This window comes from Tursiops truncatus, chromosome 1 (genome assembly GCF_011762595.2).
Source record: "Tursiops truncatus isolate mTurTru1 chromosome 1, mTurTru1.mat.Y, whole genome shotgun sequence".
In the NCBI taxonomy this organism is placed as follows: domain Eukaryota; kingdom Metazoa; phylum Chordata; class Mammalia; order Artiodactyla; family Delphinidae; genus Tursiops; species Tursiops truncatus.
Window position 1 is genome coordinate 161472870 of NC_047034.1, and position 22995 is coordinate 161495864.

A 22995-nucleotide genomic window follows, 5' to 3' on the forward strand; every position below is an offset into this window, starting at 1 on the left:
AAGAGTGAATATTATCTAATTTTTTTATACATTACAAGGCCAGTATGGTTTTTAAAAAAATACACAAATTCAACACCCTGCCTCCCTCAACACTCACTCAGGGACAGCTGGGTGAGCAGCCTTTTTAAGGGCTCCAAATTCCTTTCAGCTTGTCCTCAAAGCCACACCAGTAGTTTCTATGTGATGTAAAAATAAAGACTGGGAAGGACTGGCTTAAATACTGAGGCACTAGCATTTCAAACTGTAAAAAAGCATATTGAATAATCTCATATCCAACTTGAATACAAGGTAGGAAAATCTAGGTAAAACTGATTTTGAATTTGCTTTTCTCCGGATATTTTTTTCTCTTTCAAAGGTGAAATACTAAACCTCCATCAAGCCCATGGGAGTCCTGTAGAAGTCACAGAAGTTTCAGCTAAAATTGAAAGCAATAAATGCTACATTTCCAATTCAAAATTGGGCATCTTCAAACCGATGAAAGCACAAAGGACTCCCCAATCTGGGGGGAATATACTTCAAAAAGCTTAGCAAATAGGAATATCTAGGTATATTGTGCGGTGCTTCAGATAGGCAGAGAAAAGTTCTCAACTCAAAGTGTCAACAATAACGCTAATTACAAAATCAACATTTATTAATTTTATCGCACCCTTGATTTAGTAGCCTGGGCTGTGTAGAATAGGATGAATAAGTAATCTGTGGGCAAAACAGGGTCCAACAGTATTATAATCCATTTTCAGAACCCTTTCTTACTACAGAAGTTTTTACACATTTAACTAAATCTCCAAAATTGGGACATCTTAAGGGCTAAAAATCTTTAAGGCAGAGAAGCTCCAACCCTTAGGAAATAAACAAGGATGAATCAATTAACATTACGGTTATATGGTTCACAAAGATTCAAGCCCATTGGAATTTCTTATTCTTGGACCACATGGAATCCTGCCTAAATAAGTCATATTTCAGATTAAACACTTAAAACCTCGACACTGGGCTCTACCTACTCTGCACGTAAGATATGTGGCCAGGTTTCCTCAAGGTTATTAGCACAATGCCTGGCACCTAATAAGCACTCACGATCAAATATTTGTTGAACAATTTAGCATAGCAGTGGCTCTACCTTCTCAGGGAAATATCCAGAAATAAAGCATTATGAATATTGGCCCATCTTGCTTTGCAGAGGTCATGGTTATCCAACCCTGGGTACCAAAGCAAGCCTGAACTATTCCATCTCAGTGAACTTTCTAAAAATGGTTGCTGTCTCACCTCTTAAAACTCCTTATACTCCAAAGCTTTCATAAAATATAGCAGATTCAAATAATACTAATAAATGGTACTAGAAGTGATGCTCAACAGGATCTCACGTTTATTGAGAAGTGATTAATGGTAAAAAGAAAGGCAATGCCCTTTCCTCATTGGCTGAACAAGAAACTGAAGAAACATTCACTACACGTTTTACAATATTTTTCTCTTCCAAAATGCATTTCTGTAAACAAGTTTTTACCACTGTTCTTAGCTTTGAAATCAAATTAATCCTGACTTAATCAGTATAATGTACAAGAACAGAACATTTCTTAGGACTCCTAGTATTTTACTTTGAATAACAAAGGGTCAGAGAAAATGAACCACCCTTAAAGACACAACCTTGGGTAACACTGTTAAATTCTCCAAGACAAAAATTCTTCATAAAAATGTTCTTCCAGTTCAGAAGGGAAAAAACAAATTCCCACTTTCTGGGGTGGATGCCCAAAACCTTCAAAACTCAAGTGTTCTCCAAGTGCAAATGTCAAAATGGGGGGAGGAAAGGGTTTAAAAATTAGAGAAAACTGTATGCACTTACGGACTTTAAAATCCGAAAAACATAGTAAAAAGACAAAAAAACAAAGCATTATGCTCTGAAATCACAACCAAAGCCAAAATAAAAGGGACATTTTTCACCTAAACTACCTAGAGGGATTTTTTGTTTAGTTTTTTCTTTTTCTTTTTTTTTTCATTTTCCAGTTAAGTCCTATGTCTTTTGTGAAATTCCAATACTTAAACTGCAAGTCTGCAATCGTCTCTGAAGTCAATGAAATTAAGAAAAAAGTCCTAATTCTCTTGAAGGTCAATTTTTTTCCTCTTAGGATATGCAGACGCAACCGTTGCTGCAGTCTGTGCAGAACTGCCTCTTATTTCCCACGACCTTGACGTTCCTATAAGTTAAAAAAAAATTGAAATGGTTAGTTAAAACTTATCTGAACATGTTTAAGAATTACAACTTCATAGAATAACTCAACAGAAATTTAATTATTTGTGCTAAATAGAATATTCCCCACAAATAAAAACTTTTACTTCTTATATTTTAAACCAAAGTACTTGCACTCAAGCACCCCAATTAATACAAAATTATTTTTCTTTGACTTTAAAATTCTTAACTGACTAAACACATTTGTTTTCCTATTATAGTTGGTTTACGCTAATATGTGTCAGTCTCCCCAAAATATGGGCCTAAGTAACTCAAACATATATCTATCAATGGCCTGCAGCAGCGAAGCAGCATAAGCCCTAACAGTTCTAGAGTCATCCCATATTAGTCCCAAGGCCTTAACCATATTCATAGGCCTTAATTTCCTTTTTTTAAAATAAAGTGAGGATATGTATCTGGGTGGTGGGAGAATTAATGAGTCGACATATAGAAAGCTCTTAGTCCATAGCAGGCAAGAAAATCATCCTTTTCCCCCAGGGAGAGTTTAAAATCCACTCAGAAGTGGATTTTGAAAACTGAATGCAATTCTTACATTTTCCCTGAAATAGATCTAAATGCTCCTTCCTTATTAAGAATCATTCTTTACGAGCCTTTCCTAAATGTACCCCAAACAGCATTCCATTTCACACACTACCTCACTTATTGGGATTTTTAAAAATATGACTCAATCCACATGCCTTTTAAAAGCAAAACCAAAAGCAAAAAAAGCAAAAGCATTAAGTGGTTAGGAGCAAGCACACAGACCTGAACTTAGACTTGATTCATCAAGCCACATGAATAGAGTCATTTGCTCCCATTCACCTTATGGTAACTATGGTTCTGAAGTTAAACATGATTCCTATTAAGAAAGAACAGCAAATACTACTTATGGGCTTCCATGTTCCAGGCACTGTACATAATGATCTTAATAACCACCTTACAAGGACTATACTATTCCTGCTTCAGAGATAAGAAAACTAAAGCTCAAAAAAGTTAACTGACCAAGGTTACCTAAGAACCAAGATTCAAATCCATGGCTATATGGCTCTTTACCTACACCATGTCATTACAAATATTTATGTAAAAGTCAACAAAGTTAAGTGAGGCTCTGTGATGAACTGACTACCACCACTAAACTACTCCAAGGACATAAAAACAGTAAATTTCAGAAGGAACAGTTATCTTTTTGTGATGTCCCACTTCACATATCAGGAATTCAGAGATAAACTCACCAACATACAAGGATCTGGGATATTTTCAAAATAAGTCATTTTGAAACTTCAACCTTTATAAAATTAATTTAATAAAACAATTCACCCACACACTGTTTCTGGAAATCAAACTCAATTCAAGAATAAGAAAAAGAAATTCAATCCAACATAAAAGGGACCTCAAAAGTTTTGATGTTCCTGGGCTGCAGTACTGACCCTCCCCTTTCTATAACTCTCCCAAAGTTTTGATAATTAATATATTGTTTATAATAGGAAAATCACAACTAAAAAAAAACCCAAAACCCTCTGGCATTGACCAAAATGAAACTTATAAAAGCACCTAGATTCTCATATCAATCTTTTTTTAAAAAATTGTAGTTGATTTACAATGTTGTGTTAGTTTCAGGTATACAGCAAAGTGATTCAGTTATACATACATATACATATTCTTTTTCAGATTCCTTTCTGTTACAGGTTATTACAAGATACTGAATATACAGTTCCCCCTGTGCTGTGATAGGAGTAGGTTCTCCTATCAATCATAAACTCATCTACCTCGTTCAGTCTTTCTTAATTTGGATGGATACTATTTATCTAACCTCTCTTCTACTGCTAATCAAAATCTACCTTTAGTTTCAGGAAATATGGACTCTTTTCTTTGTGTTTCTTGATTAAATCTCATTCCCATGCTTTTAAAAGCCAAGAATGCCTGGCCTTCTGGCCCTGGGGTACACTTCAAAACCCCTTCCTTCTCTGAGACTTCCTCAACCACTGCAGTTTTCAAGGTGCTTCTAAATCTGCATCCACAATTGAAAATCAAATTGTATTGACTTATTTCATATAAAATTAGTCCCAACTCAACCAAAAGCTCCTAGAAAGCAAAGAACAGTTCTTTAGCTAAGCTCACTCACAAACTTATTTATGAGTTTAGCAGTGGATAACAGGCTACAGTTGACTTTTATGTAAAATTCTGGTTCTCATCACAAGAAAAAAAATGGTGATGGATGTTAACTAAACTTATTGTGGTAAGCATTTCACAATAAACACATGTATCAAATCATTATGTTGTAGTACACCTTTAACAATGTTGTATGTCAATTATATCTCAATAAAAATGGGAGAAATCCCTAGAGGCAACTTCTGTTACCAGTTTCTTGTGTCCTTCCTGAGTTATTTTAAGCATATAAAAACTTATTACATCTTTTGTTTTTTCTTTTCACAAGCAGCATACAAAACACACTTCATTTTGCTTTTTTTCCCGTCACTTAATATGTCTTACAGATTATTAAATTTTAGCACATATAGATCTGTTTTTTTTATGGGTCTGGGAGCACCCTCCTTGCTCTGAATTCAAGAATTGAAGATCTAGGGCTTCCCTGGTGGCGCAGTGGTTAATAATCCGCCTGTCAATGCAGGGGACACAGGTTCAAGCCCTGGTCTGGGAAGATCCCACATGCCGCGGAGCAACTAAGCCCGTGCACCACAACTACTGAAGCTCACGAGCCTAGATAGAGCCCGTGCTCCGCAACAAGAGAAGCCACCAAAATGAGAAGCTCACGCACCGCAATGAAGAGTAGCCCCCGCTTGCCAGACTAGAGAAAGCCCATGTGCAGCAACAAAGACGGACGGACGGACAGACGGACGGACGGAAGGAAGGAATTGCAGATCTAAAAGAGAAGCAGTTCTCAAAGACATTATGATGAATGAAAGAAGCCTCAGACAAAAGAATACACACTGTATGATTCCAATTATGTGAAGTTTTATAACGGAAAATGAATCTACGGTGGGGACAAAATTAGAACAGTAGTTGTCTGGGGTGGGGTGGGGGTGGAAATTTCTAGGATGGTAATGTTCTATATCTTCATTGGGGTTTGGGTTACACAGATGGGTACATTTGTCAGCACTCAGCAAATATACACTTAAAATTTGTGCATTTTATTTAACTCAAAAAATACGTAAAACAAATACTGAGCTCTAGTTAATGATACGCATGCTGAAACGTTTAGGGGTGAAGTATACTGATAATGACAATTTCTTTGAAATACATCAAAAAACAAAACGGACTAGCAGAAAAACAAAAAAAACTGGAGAAAAAATTCTGCCTATTATTTTAATGTAATGTAACCCCAGGAATACAAATAAACTTACATGCTCCAAATTGTACCATTAAATTAGAAAACCCAGACTTTGCCAAATCCATTTTTCCCTAAGAAACACACTTATGTGAATTCCCTGGTGGTCCGGTGGTTAGGACTCCACGCTTCCACTGCAGGGGGGGGCACTGGTTCTATTCCTGATCAGGGGACCTTAGTTCCCCACACGCCAGGCAGCTCGTCAAAACAAACAAATAGTAATACACACTTGTAAGTTCATCACAATGCTTAGTAACAGCATTTAAAATATTTAGTCAAAAGAAATGCAAAATAGCACTGTGAAATCGCACTTATTAAGTCATCTCATTTTTAAACACAAAGTTTGTTCCTCTATAATGTGATACTAAATCCACCTGTGTTCAATTTTGCCTCAAACGTAACATAAAACTACTCCTGGGGCTTCCCTGGTGGTGCAGTGGTTAAGAATCCGCCTGCCAATGCAGGGGACACAGGTTCGAGCCCTGGTCTGGGAAGATCCCACGTGCCGCGGAGCAATTAAGCTGGTGCACCACGGCTACTGAGCCTGCACTCTAGAGCCCCCGAACCACAACTACCGAAGCCCATGCGCCTAGAGCCCGTGCTCCACAACGAGAAGCCACCGCAATGAGAAGCCCGCGCACCACAACGAAGAGCAGCCCCCGCTAGCCGCAACTAGAGAAAGCCCGCGCGCAGCAGCAAAGACCCAATGCAGCCAAAAATTAAATAAATTCATAAAAAAAGAAAAAACTAGGGCTTGCCTGGTGGCGCAGTGATTGAGAGTCTGCCTGCCGATGCAGGGGACATGGGTTCGTGCCCCGGTCCGGGAAGATCCCACATGCCGCAGAGCAGCTGGGCCCATGAGCCATGGCCACTGAGCCTGCGCGTCCGGAGCCTGTGCTCCGCAACGGGAGAAGTCACAACAGTGAGAGGCCCGTGTACCGCAAAAAAAAAAAAAAAAAAAAAACTATTCCTGAATCTTAGCTACACAATTATACCAAGAGGGCAAGTACCACCTGTGCCCTAATGTAAACATGTGTGACAGAAGCTTAAATTATGGAAATTACATGCAAACAACAAATGGCATTAGCTGCCTTAATCTCCTGATCAACATCAAGAAAATATTACATTGATACAATTCAGCAAGCTGATTAAACTGCTCTTCTATTTCCAGATACAATTTTGATGTGTACACAAAAAAATAAGCTTATATATTTACAAATGATAAAGATAATATCCATCTTCTCAGAGATTATAAAGATACTTAAGCATTCACATCATACCATCTTGAAAAGTAAAATGAATTTGGCACCAATAATAAAACTGTAAACAATTCACAAGATTTTAAATACTAGCTATTTTAAACATTTTTATTAAAAAAGAAAAAAAAAAAGGGACTTCCCTGGTGATGCAGTGGATAGAAGACTCCACGCTCCCAAAGCAGGGGGCCCAGGTTCGATCCCTGGTCAAGAACTAAATCCCACATGCATGCCACAACTAAGGAACCCACAAGCCTCAACTAAGGAGCCAGTAAGCTGCAACTAAGGAACCCACGTGCCAAAACTAAGACCCGGCAAAACCAAATAAACAAATATTAAAAAAAATAAAAACCAAACAAAAAGAACACTTGGGAGAATTCCCCAGAGGTCCAGTGGTTAGGACTCTGAGCTTCCACTGCAGGGGGCACAAGTTCAACCCCTGGTCAGGGAACTAAGATCCCAAAAGCCACGCAGCACAGCCAAAAAAAAAAAAAAAAAAATTGGTTGAAAACGGGAATGAATCAGAGGATCCTGCTTGAAGGGCCTGCCATCACCCAATTTGAGCATTACACAACCTTAATGATAAGTAAACAACTATCACAGTAATATCTTTATTGGGCAAGAACTGGCAATGGATGCTAAATCTAAAGGGTGAAAATTTGATGAGAATAACTGATTCACTTTATTATAAAGCAGAAACTAACACACCACTGTAAAGCAATTATACTGCAATAAAGATGTTTAAAAAATGTGATGACGAAAAAGGTATTTATATAGAGTCTCAAACTATTTTCCCACTTATTAAAAGGAAAATAGTACCTTTAAGTGGAGAACCAGGATACCTTAAATAAGTGATCAAAGTAAACATTACTAATAACGGCATAAACAGACCATCTTATACTTCCTACTGTGATGCACTGAGGACACAAAGTCACTTATGTAGTATTCCTGCCAGAAAAGCATAATCTGAATATACACAATGAGGAAAGGAAACCTCAGACAAGCAGCGACATCTACAAAAATAAATAGCATATACTCTTCAGAAATGTCATATCATAAACAAACAAAAGGGATGAATGGGTGGGATGTTGGTGTGTGAGTATGTGTGTATAACTGCAGATTAAGAGACTAAAAAGACATAAAACTGAAAGATCCTGGACTGGACCCTGGACACCCCCCCCCCGCCACCAAAAAATTGCTACCAAGGACATTAAGACAACTGGTAAAAATATGAATAAGATCTGTAGATCAGATAATCGTATTGTGAAGGTTAAATTTCCCGATTTTGAAAACTGCATCGTGCTCATAAATGCATGTTCTTGTTCTTAGGAACTACAAACTACACAGCAAAATATTTAGGAGAAAAGGTCATGATGTCTTGGAACTTACTCTCAAATGGTTCAGAAAAAAATTTCACACGTATCTCCAAAGAGAAGATGCAGCAAATGTAGCAAAATATTACATTGGTAAATCTGGGTGAAGAGTATGTGGGAGTCCTTTGCACTATTCTTTAAATTTCTCCAAGTCTGAAATTATTTCAAAGTAAAATGTTAATAAATTGGGGGATAATTCATTTAATTCTTCTGCAAAAATTGGCTGCATTAAAAAGTTATATTTGGGACTTCCCTGGTGGTGCAATGGTTAAGAATCCACCTGCCAATGCAGGAGACACAGGTTCGATCCCTGGTTCAGGAAGATCCCACATGCCATGGAGCAACTAAGCCCATGTGCCACAACTACTGAGCCTGCGCTCTAGAACTCACAAGCCAGAACTACTGAGCCCGCACACCACAACTACTGAAGCCCGAGCGCTCTAGGGCCCGTGTGCTGCAACTACTAAGCCCGCATGCTGCAACCACCGAAGCCCGCATGCCTAGAGCCCATGCTCCGCTAGAAGAGAAGCCACCGCAATGAGAAGCCCACACACCGCAACAAAGAGTAGCCCCTGCTTGCCGCAACTAGAGAAAGCCCGCTTGCAGCAACGAAGACCCTACACATCCAAAAATAAAAATAAAAAGTTGTGTTTAACAACTCATGAAACTTTGAAATGTGTTTATTTCCTCATACCTACACTAAAATCACCAAACATGAGGGTATTTTAGCAAAAGAAAAAAATCTGCCTATCAGCTTTTTACAAGTCTTCTAAAATGAGAAAAAAAATGACACAGAGAAGATTCTAACACAAGCACCGTTATTTTAACCACTTTGGGACATTAAAACCTTTTAGGTTTCCATAAAAGACTTCTCTTACAGCAGGTCTTTTCTTTCACTTTTGTGACTATTTCCTATTACCACTGGGAATTCCACTAAATTGCTTTGACAATTTATGGTCGAAAGACTTCACTTGTCAGATGTATTTATTAACATTTCTAATTAACCAGTCCTACCTTGGTAATATTTAATAAAGAAAAAGCTGGGGTTGGGAGGGTGGGGGACAGAAGAATGATGACAAGATACACAATAAAAGGAAAGAGCAGAACACATAAAAAAAAGCTGGGACCTCCAATGGGTCCAAGTCCCAGCTGGAACTGCCATAAACACAACATGCATTTGTGTCTTGTTGGACACTCCGGCTTTTATACATGAAGATGCTACTAACCCACCGTAGCAGGGGAAGTGGTGCAGCAAACTGGCTTTCCCCGTGGTGGTGGTGTCATGTTGCAGCCTACCTACTACCTTTTTTAACCTAGTGCCATGTTCAAGGAAGCTACAGTGAGATTTGTGGTAGGAACAGGCTGGACTGGCTAGTCTAGGTTAAGCTCCTGCATAAGATCCTCAAGCACAAACACACAATTAATCATAAAGTCCCAGTTAACCAAAAAACAGACCAAATGCTAAAAGGAAGGGAAGAAGCATTCCTAAAGCTTGAGGATACTGTGATGGTAATAAAGAAAAAAGGAAAACAGCAGAGCAAGATTTTACTGAATTCACACCTCATCACAAAATTCTCACTAGGACATTCATCCTAATCTTTAAATCAGTCCACAATCTCATTGTTCATTGTAGAGACTAAAAAAATTTTTTACAAAATAAAAATAAATTTAAAGATATTAACTAAGAATGTATAAACCAGGGCAAGAAGTTTCTAGGCCTCAATATCTGGTCTGTCACTTAAACAACTAGAGGTTAATACTCACACCATTCACCCATCACATCTTAGTCCCTCCTCACCTTATATCTATAACTATAAAATGCAAAAGTTCATCTCTAGAGGAAATATCCTAAAAGCCACAAGGTGGCAATGTTACTTAAAGTCTGCACATTTGAAATCTCTTCCTATGATATAAATCTGCTTAATTTTTCCTCTATTTAGCTTAATATCCTTTCTCATTTCTACTACCATCCCTCTCCCCACTTTGAAGTGGGCCATAAAACACAACAGGCACACATATATTTATTTGTCGGATAGAATTTTATTAACTTTAAAATCTGATGTCTACCCCTCAGATAAAATTCACTTAATAGCCCTCAAGTAAGTTTTCTTATATCCGCATGGTCCCTGATAGAAAAGAACACAAATTTCAGGGTCCCTGGCTGAAAATAAGACAATGCTTACATAGTTTAACATGAAAAAATAGGATTATACTAATATGACTTTCAATGCTTTATATGGCTTATGAAATCAATCTTTTTTGGGGGGGCACTGTGCTGTGAGGCCTGTGACATCTTAGTTCCCTGACCAGGGATTGAACCCGGAGCCACGTCAGTCAAAGCGCGGAGTCCTAACCACTGAACTGCCAGTGAACTCCTTGATCAATCATAACAGTCTCTGATGCTATGAATATGAGTTATACACACACACACAAACACACATATATTCCCTCCCTTTTAAGATTTTCTAGGTGCAGAAATGGACACTTACTTGAAATAAATTTCTGGGAACTGGCATAGGAGCACTAGGATGAAGTAAATGCATTTAACTAATAACCTTTCCTACCATCAAATTCTTTTCCAAGATTGTTAGTTAGTAGCTGAACTCCTATATACATTTCACTAACAAGGTCAGAAGTAAAAGCCTGGATAATCTACTGTTTTCAGGCCCTGAATCATAAGTCTTAACTAGTAACAGAACAAACGGTAAGACAGATACATTAAAATTTTTTCAGTTATTCTTTGAATCACTCCTTGGCTCTCCAGTAAGAACTACATTTGAACAAAAACTAATTTCACAATAAAATCAATTTCTGAAAACACTTCCGAATACAATTAAACAAATAAGGTTTTTTAATAGCTTGTCAGTCAAATCCCCCCCCACTCCCAGCATTTGACAGTAGGTTCAGAAAGAATGAAGCAATCACTGAATATGCTTTCCAGATATCTGATAAATGATATAACCTCCAGTTCCACCTTCAAAAATTTCCAGTCGAACCATCCTCAACACCTCCATTAATACCTCTCTAGTCCAAGCTACTGTACCCTCTCAATACGACTTTGCCACAGACTCCTTTTAACTGATCGCCCTTTCGTCTTGTGCCCTCCTCAGTCTATTCCAAGGGTGGGACCCCAAAATGGAAACTCAGTAGCATTAGGTATCATGCCAAAAGTTGCTGAAGAATGTGATGACTGATGTAAAATAAATGAAGGTGTATTTATGTGTATATATACATTTATATGCCTGAGATTATGGATCACAACAATCACTCATAAAAGACCTGTATGCAAGTACTTCACTTGTATATATACATTTAATCCTAATAACCCAGTAAGTTTTTTCCCCCGTTTTCATAAAATACTGAGGCTCAAAAGTTTACTTACTCAAATCACTGATAGTGGCAGATATGACACCATCTTCTGAGCTCCTAGCCTTTTCAATACTATGCTAACAAGGAAACAGAATCTAGGATTCATGCTTATTAATAATATCTACCTAATGTATATATACACCTAAACTTTTTAAAAGGCCCATCATACGTAATATACTTAATAGAATAACAGAATCCCTTCCCACATCCCAAAAAACGAATTACCTTTAAAAATCAGTTAACGGGCTTCCCTGGTGGCACAGTGGTTAAAAATCTGCCTGCCATGGGCTTCCCTGGTGGCACAGTGGTTGAGATTCCACCTACCGATGCAGGGAACACAGGTTCGAGCCCTGGTCCGGGAAGATCCCACATGCTGTGGAGCAACTAAGCCCACGTGCCACAACTACTGAGCCTGCACTCTAGAGCCCGCGAGCCACAACTACTGAGCCCACATGTCACAACTACTGAAGCCCACACGCCTAGAGCCCGTGCTCCGCAACAAAGGAAGCCACTGCAATGAGAGGCCCGTGCACCGCAATGAAGAGTAGCCCCCACTCGCCACAACTAGAGAAAACCCGCACACAGCAACAGAGACCCAACGCAGCCAAAAATAAATAAAATAAAATATATAAATTTAAAAAAAACAACTCGGTTAACATCTTCAGGCAACTTCAGGATGGTTAGTAGCCACTAAATCTTATTGCTTAAAATTATCTAACAACTCTAAACAATTAATGTGCTCACAAAAGGATACAATAAAATAATGTAAAACTTAAAACATTAAAGCCTCTTAGAAGTAGCCATAATGCCTCTGAGGAGTAGCTTATAACAAGTAACACGGAGGATATTCAGCCAAAGACATCTGCACCTTTTAATGAACAAACAATACAAGCAATTCACTAGAGGCTCATAATATTGATAGCTGATGAAAAACACTACTCAAAAGACCCTTTCAGCCTTAAGGCAGGCCACAGTATAAAAAGGTACAGCCAGACTTATCAGACACATTGTGAATTCTAACACTGCTTCTAAAGATGAAGTCTTTTCTGACCCAGAAATATGGCAGTTTCATATGGTTCTGATTAATATTTAATAAAAATGAACTCAACATCTCAAAAAAAAAGATGAAGTCTTGAGACTAGCAGGCAGAGACTGGAAGGAAGACTACAGAGCAAAGGAAGAAACTTACAGGAAAAATAAGCATGAGGAATTTGAGGTGGGGGACATACAAAACACTACCTAATGACATTTATAATTTAAATACAAGAGAATCACCTACAGGGCTGATAAAATGCAGATTCCAAAGCCTCAACTCCAAAGGTGCCCACTCAGTAGGTGAGGAAACACAAGAATCTGCATGTAAGTAACTCTCAGATGGTAACCTGTACAAACTGGGAAACTTCTCTTCAACTGCTTCTAATCCTTTTAAGAACTACCTAGGGAGCTTACTAAATAAAATTTCAGTTTAGTAAATCTAGGGGTAAACCTAGTTATCAGTATTTTTGTAAATACTTTCCAGGTGACTCAAAGTTTGCTTTAACTTGTTGTTACCATTTTTTTTGGAATTTATACTCTGAAGCTCTCACACCATGTCCACCCTGCTCCCCTCCCCGGGGACCCCTTTGCAGGTTTACAGACTGCAAGTACGGTAACATTTGTCATAAATGATTTTGAATTACCCAAGAACTTGTCTAGGGCTCTAGTTCTGCCACTAAAATGAGGTCTTGCAGTCTGTGTACAAAAAGAGTTAGGTAGCCTAAAACCTTCCCATTCGATTTTATAACCTTAACCTTCCAGAGTAATTATTCAGAACCATTTGTGTTCTCCCTTACTCTTGCTGCCTGTCATTAGCAGCAACTCTCTCACAAGGTTAGGTAGAGTAGATCCAATCTGCTCCCTTTTGATGCTTGTGATGAGGGAGTTTTAAACCTAAGTGCTTAAATGAAGGTTTAAGTTTCAACCAATTATGCTCTCCTCATATAGCCAACGAAGAGTTGACTGACTACAAGCATTAGTAGATAATAGAACACTGCAGTTAGTTATTTTAAATGATAAATGTGAAGATGCAGCAAGGCCTAAGAACAGAAAAGCTTTGGGGCAAAACGAATTCCAGCTCTTCTACAACCTAGCTAGTGATCTTAACAAAATTACTCCTTTCTGAATCTCAGTTCCCTAACTGTAAAATGAAGATAATCTTGGGGACTCCCTGGCGGTCCCGTCGTTAGGACTTGGAAGCTTCCACTGCAGGGGGCCCCGAGTTTGTCAGGGAACTAAGATCCCGCAAGCCAAGCAGCGGGGCCAAAAAAAAGAAGAAAAAAGAAAATAATCTTATTCTACAGGATTGTTACAAGGGATCAGAGATAAGATATGGAAAGTGCCTTATGTATAAATGCAAAAAATGGCTAAATATGGGTAAATACCTGAAGTATTAAGGGGGAAAAGCAGGATAAAATACTACACAGAATATGATTATAATTGTATAAACCACTAACTTGTGTCGGAAAATAAGCCAAAATGATGACTGGTTTTGTCAGGGTAGAGGAACTATGAGTTTTCTTTTACTGTCTACACATTTTATGATTTGGTTATTACAATGAAAACCAAATGCACACGGAAAATTTGCAAAATGCTAATATAAAATTTGCACATTGCAAATTTTTTTAACATGCAAACAGTTTAAAAGCTCTATATGCTATCTATACCCTGATTGCGCAAAAGGTCCACATGAAGTCAAAAGCTTACATGTAAGTCTACCTTTTCTAAATGGCTTCACATATTACACAAGTGATCTGTCCAAATTTTTAGCTTTGACACATGTAGCAGAGTATTAAATACCTCATAAGAACCACCAGGTATTACAACAGCAGTAAATGCAAATGAGTTGGAAAGAGCAACTGCCTGCCTCTTCCCGCTCCCCACATACCCAACAGCTTAAACTTGAAGCCATTTTCTTCCTTCATCTTTCTTTCCACAATCTTTTCCTATATACATCCTTCTAGACCCAACTCAAAGCCAGTCTTCCATAAAAATGACTCAACTCTGGTCTTACTATTCTTTTCTTCTGTACTTGGTCTCATCCTGTAAAATGAGCACTTTTTTTTTTTGTGGTACGCTGGCCTCTCACTGTTGCGGCCTCTCCCGTTGCAGAGCACAGGCTCTGGACGTGCAGGCTCAGCGGCCATGGCTCACGGGCCCAGCCGCTCCGCGGCATGTGGGATCTTCCCAGACCGGGGCACGAACCCGTGTCCCCTGCATCGGCAGGTGGACTCTCAACCACTGCGCCACCAGGGAAGCCCAAAATGAGCATTTTAATATCCACTATACTATACTGTTTCACTTATATTTCCTCCCTATGGCTAACTGGAGTTAAATCAGTTCAATTAGGAATTGCTTATTCAGCAAGGGATGAAAAGCATTAGGGCACACTATTGAGCTAGTTGTTAGTCTATACTGTCTAGTTGTTATAACTAGAAAAATTTGCTTTGGAGGTGGTGGCAGCAGGATGCAAATTTAAATTGAATTACCTGTTTCTGTGGAGAAAGGCAGAAAGGATGATCTGAGCCTACCACACTCTTCTTCCTCAATTGCAGACTTGCAGATTTCAATGGTGAAGAAAGAGATCTTTTGTTTTCCCTAATTCAGGGAACAGAGCTTTTCCTCCTCTACATGGAACTCCTATATAGTGCAGGTGTCAGTCCTTTATCATACAGTTCCTTAAACTAAGGCAGTCAAAGCCAATGCTGTAGCATCGCCAGCTGCTGTGAGATGTTTTTCTAATCCTTCCCTTCCTCCAAGACTAAATAACCAATACACCTAAATGAGATGCTGAAGCTGCAGATTCCTTGCATTTCTTCAATTTCAAAATAGATTCCCCCACCCCCAACTCCACCTCCATGCACCATTATTCCATTTTTTGAAAAATTCCTGTCATCCAGTGGATTCCAAATTATGCTTCATAGAGGAGATGCTTCGAAGATCACCCAGGGAAAAAAAGAGAGCTGAGCGTGTGAAATTAGCCATTCACGGGGCTCTGAGTAAGGTTTTGTTTGGAGGAGAAAAAACAATTCCACTTTTTAAAAGTTTGAAAACTGTCATAGGACTAATCTTTACTTCTGGCAGGTAAGCAGAACGGTTCACATCTGAGTAATTCTTGATTTAAACTATTCAGAGTAAATACTAAATGATTCTAGAATCGCTAACTACCCCTTGTCCCAAAATGTTTAAGTCTGGAAAAACAGCAGTCCCCTCTGGATCAATCTTTAGCCATAGCAAAAACAGAATACTGACATTTTTAATACCCAACTGCATTTCAGACATTGTTATATGGTCTAATTCAACAAAACAGCCCGTACTAACTAAACAGAAGCTGGTCTTACTTCATTAAATCCCTGAAAGACTTGGAACAGACAGCTTAGAAAACTTCACAGGTTGTGAAGGGCTGGAGCACTACAGAAACAACAAATGCAGTCTGTTGAATGATGTATGGAGACCAAAACCTTCAAACCCCTAACAAAGCACTCTCATGTTACTTTTATTCAGATAGTTGTTGGCATTTGCAGTCATCTGCTACCTCTCTACAGTCTCTGAATAAGTTGATTATACCCCACTGCTTGAAATTCTACTCAAGATATAGCCCTTTCCTTGTTCTCTTTCTAAAGCTCCAAGTACGCCCTCTCAAACCCTTTCACTTGGTCCCTCTTTAATCCATCCCTTAAATTGTGTTATTGCAGGGGGTTCTTTCTTTGGCCCTCTTCTCTCAATGCATGTTGGCTCTGGAACCGCACTGAAGTAGAACATCAGCTCTGCTTTCTTAGTTTGGGCAACTGTGCAAAAAGAATATACTCTTTTCTGTGCTTCAGTGCCTTCATCTGTAAAACTGAAATAGCTGTACATACCTCACAATGATAGAATTAAATGAAAACGTACATAAAAAAATGTATTCAGGGACTTCCCTGGTAGCGCAGTGGTTAAGAATCCACCTGCCAATGCAGGGAACATGAGTTCGATCCCTGTCCCGGGAAGATCCCACATGCCGCAGAGCAACTAAAGCCTGTGTGCCACAACTACTGAGCCCACGTGCCACAACTACTGAAGCCCGTGCGCCTAGAGCCCATGCTCCGCAACAAGAAAAGCCACCACAATGAGAAGCCCGCGCAGCACAACAAGGAGTAGCCCCCGCTCACCACAACTAGAGAAAGCCCACACGCAGCAATGCAGACCCAATGCAGCCAAAAGCAAATATTTATTTTTTAAAAAATGTATTCAGGACAGGTGCATATTAGACACTACAGAATGAGCAATAATTTCAGCCATTATTTTTATTACCAATATTCTTGAAGAATCTTAAACTCATCCATGCCTTTACCTATACTGAGAGCTGGAAACTCCCAAATTTCTATCAACAGATCTCTCCTGAGCTCCAGATCCTACTATCACCTTTCTGTCCTACAAGCACCCCAAATACTATTTCCAAAAGCCAACACATCTCCAAACCCTAACCTGCTGCTCGTCCCACATTCTCTGTTTTTTTTTAAGTAACTAATCAGCAAATATTTCTACCACATTTTTCAACGGTAACTTCCCCATTCCCACTATCTTGATACAGGCTCTGTCTTTCTCCCAACTATTGTAAAAGACTCTCATTTGGTATTTGAGTCACCTACACCTCTCTCTCCTCATTTAATAGATGACTTCAGGTAAGTTGCTAACCTGAGTTTCCATTTTCCTACCTATAAATATGGGATACTGCCTCCGGGAGTTGGTGTGGGGATTAAAGTAAAACTATGAAAGTACCTAACGAAGTCAGTGCTCAGTAAGTATTTCATCCTTCCCATCCTCTAAACTGTCACTCTACACTGACTATCCTCCCTTACAATCTAAAAACATAAGTACAGGATAAAAATCCAAAGCCCTTCTTATACCAGGCCCAACCAACCTCTCCAGCTTTATCACTTATTCTTTCCATATTAAACTTCTCATTTCACAAGACCCAGTTTTCTATCTGGCAAACTCCACATATCACACAGTGGTCCATGGGCTTTGGGACTAGAGAGAGACTGGCTTTGGGTGGAGTTCCAACGTATTTTCATTTATTGATACTAATGACTTAAAGACAAAAGTGAAATAACAAAAACATATGTCAGAACTTCACTGGCTTGTCAATTTGAGCAACTTCCTTGCTAAACTGGATAATAATTTTCAAATTCTGGAAGACTAATTCTTCAAATTTTGTTTCATTCAAAATATGTCAGGGATAGAGACATGACACACTTAAGTTTAATCTGCATTAAGGGAATTCCCTGAGTGGTTAGAACTCCGCTCTTCCACTGGAGGGGGCACGGGCTCAATCCCTGGTCGGGGAACTAAGATCCCACATGCCTTGTGGTAAATCTATATTAATATTTTCTCCATCCCTTTAAGTCTAGACAATCAAGAAAAATCAAGTCCTGATTTGTATATAGCATTTGCCAATTTCCGTGGTGTCAATAACATGGCTGACCTCAAACTACCAGTGGAATACAGGAATACAGTGGGGCTGAGAAGACATGTGCAAAAGCACAACATTATATACTGATACAAACATAATAACTTTAAGAGTGATGAATTTAAATATTACAGTTTAATTGTAATCATAATGGTATTCTAAGTTTATGTAGTTTAACTGTAACATATTACTAACTGTAGTATACAACGTAATTCAATGTAAATAGAAAGGCATTTAAAACACCTTTTAATACAATGTATTTAATTTTTTTTTTTGCGGTACGGGGGCCTCTCACTGTTGTGGCTTCTCCCGTTGCGGAGCACAGGCTCCAGACGCACAGGCTCAGCGGCCATGGCTCACGGGCCCAGCCGCTCCGCGGCATGTGGGATCTTCCCGGACCGGGGCACGAACCCGTGCCCCCTGCATCGGCAGGCGGACTCTCAACCACTGCGCCACCAGGGAAGCCCGTATTTAATTTTTAAGTTTATGCAATTTGACTGTGCTTAACAACTAGCTTGCTAAAATTCTTGAAAGCTAAACAACTGGCTCACAATTAGCTAGCTCTAGCACATTATTGGACTTGGACATTGAATTACCAACTCCACCACTTGTTAGCTATGAGACCTTGTATAAATAACCTCTTTGAGCCTGCTTCCTCATCTAAAATATGAGAATGATACATTACATGAGATAGCTAAACTTTTATGTATACCATGTGCCAAGCACTGTGCTATCATTTAAGTGCTGATTACCCAATTACTCATTCTATTTGATATAGATCAAATGTTCTTTCCCCCATGAAGACTTTCTTAATTTCCGCAAATTTATCACTTCTCCAGAAAGCCAAAATATTTCTTCATCCCCCTATTACAGCTCTTATCTCATATTTTATCCATTTTGTTGTCCACCTAGCAACACTATCTGGTCCTAAGCCAAAGATGGTGCCTTGTTTATCTGTTCTATCCTAGCAATTAACACAAACATCTGGGGGCTTCCCTGGTGGTCCGCCTGCCAATGCAGGAGACATGGGTTCAAGCCCTGGTCCGGGAAGATCCCACATGCCATGGAGCAACTAAGGCCCATGGGCCACAACTACTAAGCCTGTGCTCTAGAGCCTGCGAGCCACAACTACTGAGCCCGTAGGCCACAACTACTGAAGCCCACATGCCTAGAGCACGGGCTCCCAGCAAGAGAAGCCACCACAATGAGAAGCCTTCGCACCACAATGAAGAGTGGTAGCCCCCGCTCGCCACAACCAGAGAAAAGTCCACGTGCAGCAAAGAAGACCCAATGCAGCCAAAAATAAAATTAAATTTAAAAAAACCACAAAACATTTGTTGAAAGATGGATACAAACAAAGGACATGCTTCAAAGAGATCCAAATTCAGTATCACCTATTCTCTTTTGGTCCTCCTTTAACAAGGCTACAGAAAGGCATTTTATCCACAAAGCAAGGAAGGTGGTGAGTAATACAAATAGAATTCCCTCAATCCTACTGGCAGAAAAACAAGTAAATTTATCTGCAAGACAGAAGACAACATAGACGGCCTTAGAATTTTACAAAACGTTCAGGTTTGCCATCCTGATTAAAACAGGATGCCCACTCACTAGCTCTGAAGAAGCAATTTAAAACAGTGGTGGAGTGGAGTAATGTTAAATGGAAAGAACAATACTGCATGGTCATTTATTTCCTAAAGATTTAATAGTAAGAAAACAATATATTTGGCTAAAGTGATGTTTCTTTCTTCTGATTTTTGTATCACTAAAACTTGGATATTTTAAATTTTTTTCTGAAGTTGAAAATGGAGCCAAGATGATTACCTCAAACATTTATAAACAAGGGACTAAATGCCCAAATTAAAGGGTTAGGAGGAAAAAGATGGCTGTAAGGAAAAAAAAAAACTTCCTTATATAAGAGAAATATTACTTATGCCAACACTATAGGAAAACTAGATTTTTTTTTTTAAAGGAAACATTTCTCAAGTAATCACTTCTATGTTCCTTTGCTAAGTCTTTATTACATTTTAGGTAATAATTTTTTTCATTAATACACAGTAAATATATTAATAACTACCCAAATACCTAATCTATACTACGATTCACTGAGAATCCACAAATCCTATCTGTCATCTATCTCCTTCTGTTCTCAAGTCCTTTCTTATGTTTTATATGTAATTAGTATTTAGGTCAGAAATTATAGAACACAAACAAAAATAAGGTCTTACTAAAAAGACCTGTTTTGTACCATCAATTCCTCTCCATGAACCTCAAATGTTATCTTGGGCCACCTAATCCTCTTTTACTCCTCGGTTTCTCTGATCTAAACTACCCCATGTGTGAATCTTCTCTACAATTTACCTAATAAAAGTTCTTTTAGTCTCTTCTTGAAAGCCTCCTGTGACTAAGACTCCATTTTTAGAAAGTTCCCCCTTTACAAAAATCTCCCTCCCTATAACCTTTACCTATTGGTTCCAGTGCTGTCACTAGCATGAAAAATCATTTGATAACAGCTATCATATTCCCCCTTATAAATCATCTCTACTAAGCTAAACACTACGATGAGAAATAAGATAACATGTATAAAGCACAGTGCAGGAAGAAGTGAGCTCTATATATATATACAGTAATGATACCTATTATTACGAAGTACTGGTTCACCTTTACAAGTTTCCCATTGCCTTTCACTGAAGCTTACATCAAAGACCTCCGCCATCCTAACTCAAATTAGATCTTACTCCTCATTCTCTTAAACTCTAGTACTTTATTTTAAGCCAACTTTGTATCTCTCTCAGTAGATTCCTTCTATATCCAACTAACTGCATAAACATTTCATTTAACTCCCTTTTCCTAATCTAATCTCCAAACTTCCCTTCCTGGAAACCCATTCCACAAACTCCCATTAGACTTGTTCTTGAACTGTACAGGAATTCCTATTCCAACTTATTATTTCTACAGTGTTATTATCTATACAGATTTGGGCTGTTCTGAACCATGTTCACTCTTCTCAAAACACCTCTGGCTATCTTCTATACATCTTCCAAGGCTCAGCTCAGAGATCACTTCTTGCAGGATTCTTCTATGATCAATCAACCCACACCCCAAGCTGGGTTAGGCAATCTTCAAGCTTCCAAACTGGCACCTTGTGCATACCTTGAGAAAACACTTTTCATTTTGTATTGTTACTTGTCACTAATATAAGGCTCCCTGACAATACATTTGTGGTTTCTCTGTAGTGTCTAGCACACAGTAAAGTTGTTCCAAGAAAAGATAAATAGCTTCATCTCAATTCTTAAACACCGTAATAAATTTTCAGTATGTCCAAACACACTCCAAGTCACCATTTTTAGGTCTTCTGCCTGAAAATCAGAATAATCCTAAAGGTAAAGAAATGCTGAGTTCTTTTTCCCATCTTGCAAGATGGCGGGTGAAAAGGCTGAGAAGCCAGATACTAAGGAGGAAAAACCTGAAGCCAAGAAGGCTGATGCTGGTGGCAAGGTTAAAAAGGTGAAGCAGGTTAAGAAGGGGAAGCCCCAATGCAGCCAAAACCCTGTCCTGGTCAAAGGAATTGGCAGATATTCCCGATCGGCTATGTATTCCAGAAAGGCCTTGTACTAGAGGAAGTATTCAGCAGCTAAATCCAAGGTTGAAAAGAAAAAGAAGGTGAAGGTTCTTGCTATTGTCACAAAACCAGCTGGTGGTGACAAGAATAGTGGTACCTGGGTGGTTATACTTCACAAAATGCCTAGGTATTATCCTACTGAAGATGTGCCTCGAAAGCTGTTGAGTCACGGCAAAAAACCCTTCAGTAAGCATGTGAGAAAACTGCACGCTAGCATCACTCCTGGGACCATTCTGATTATCCTCATTGGGCGCCACAGAGCCAAGAGGGTCATTTTCCTGAAGCAGCTGAGCAGTGGCTTGCTACTTGTGACTGGGCCTCTGTCCCTCAATCAAGTTCCTCTGCGGAGAACACACCAGAAATTTGTCATTGCCACTTCCACCAAAACTGATATCAGTGGTGTGAAAATCCCAGAACATCTCACTGATGCTTACTTCAAGAAGAAACTGCGTAAGCCCAGGCACCAGGAAGGTGAGATCTTCGACACAGAGAGAAATACGAGATTACAGAGCAGCGGAAGGTTGATCAGAAAGCTGTGGACTGACAAATTCTGCGAAGAATCAAAGCTGTTCCTCAAAACAAAAACAAACAAACAAACAAAAAGCTGTTCCTCAACTCTAGGGTTACCTCCCCTCTGTGTTCGCTCTTACAAACAGAATTTATCCTCACAAAGTAGTGTTCTAAACTTCTTACAAAGAACCTAATTAAATAATTCAGTCCAAAAAAAAAATCCTGCTATTCTCACTTAATAGCAATGAAATTTTTAAAAATATACACCTTAAGCTGTTGTCACTATAGTAATATTTACTCTAGATCTGTCTCTCCTCAATCTCCCCTTAGCTTTCCAGTTATTCAGAAAAATCTTTACCCAAGTGCCTGATTGAGTCTAATGTTGGGCTAGACATTAAGAGAATTACACAGCCCTTAGTCTCCCCTACTAGACTATCTTATTTTTACCTAGAGTTAAAAAGCTAGAAAGATAAGACAAAACTAAACCAACTAGGGACTTCCCTGGTGGCACAGTGGATAGGACTCCGCACTCCTAATGCAGGGGGCCCGGGTTCAGGGAACTAGACCCACATGCATGCTGCAACTAAGAGTTCGCATGCCACAAATGAGGAGCCCACGTGTGGCAAACTAAGGAGCCCTGGAGCCACAACTAAGGAGCCTGCCTGCTGCAACTAAGACCGGGAACAACCAAATAAATAAATATTGTGTGTGGGGGGGGGAACTAAACCAACATTTTATGAGGTTTCTTTAAAAAAAAAAAAAAATCACTATTGCAGGGAGTACCTCTCCCTTTATGCCCCACTATTCCAAAGTTGAGACAGAG

General features: G+C 39.0%; 1 protein-coding gene and 1 pseudogene across 1 annotated transcript in view; one reads left to right on the forward strand and one right to left on the reverse strand.

Annotated features, from left to right (window-relative positions):
• Positions 1-1337: 1337 nt before the first annotated feature.
• The window catches only part of YTHDF2 (YTH N6-methyladenosine RNA binding protein F2), a 31401-nt gene continuing 9743 nt past the window's right edge, over positions 1338-22995 (reverse strand). The window contains exons 5-6 of the mRNA XM_073793286.1: positions 6320-6453; positions 1338-2186 (exon numbers count right to left, since the gene is read on the reverse strand). Of these exons, the coding sequence (XP_073649387.1) occupies positions 2114-2186; positions 6320-6453 (207 nt within the window). The 3' untranslated portion in view covers positions 1338-2113. The remainder of the gene's footprint in view (positions 2187-6319; positions 6454-22995) is intronic.
• Positions 21447-22206, forward strand: LOC117308052 (large ribosomal subunit protein eL6 pseudogene; annotated as a pseudogene).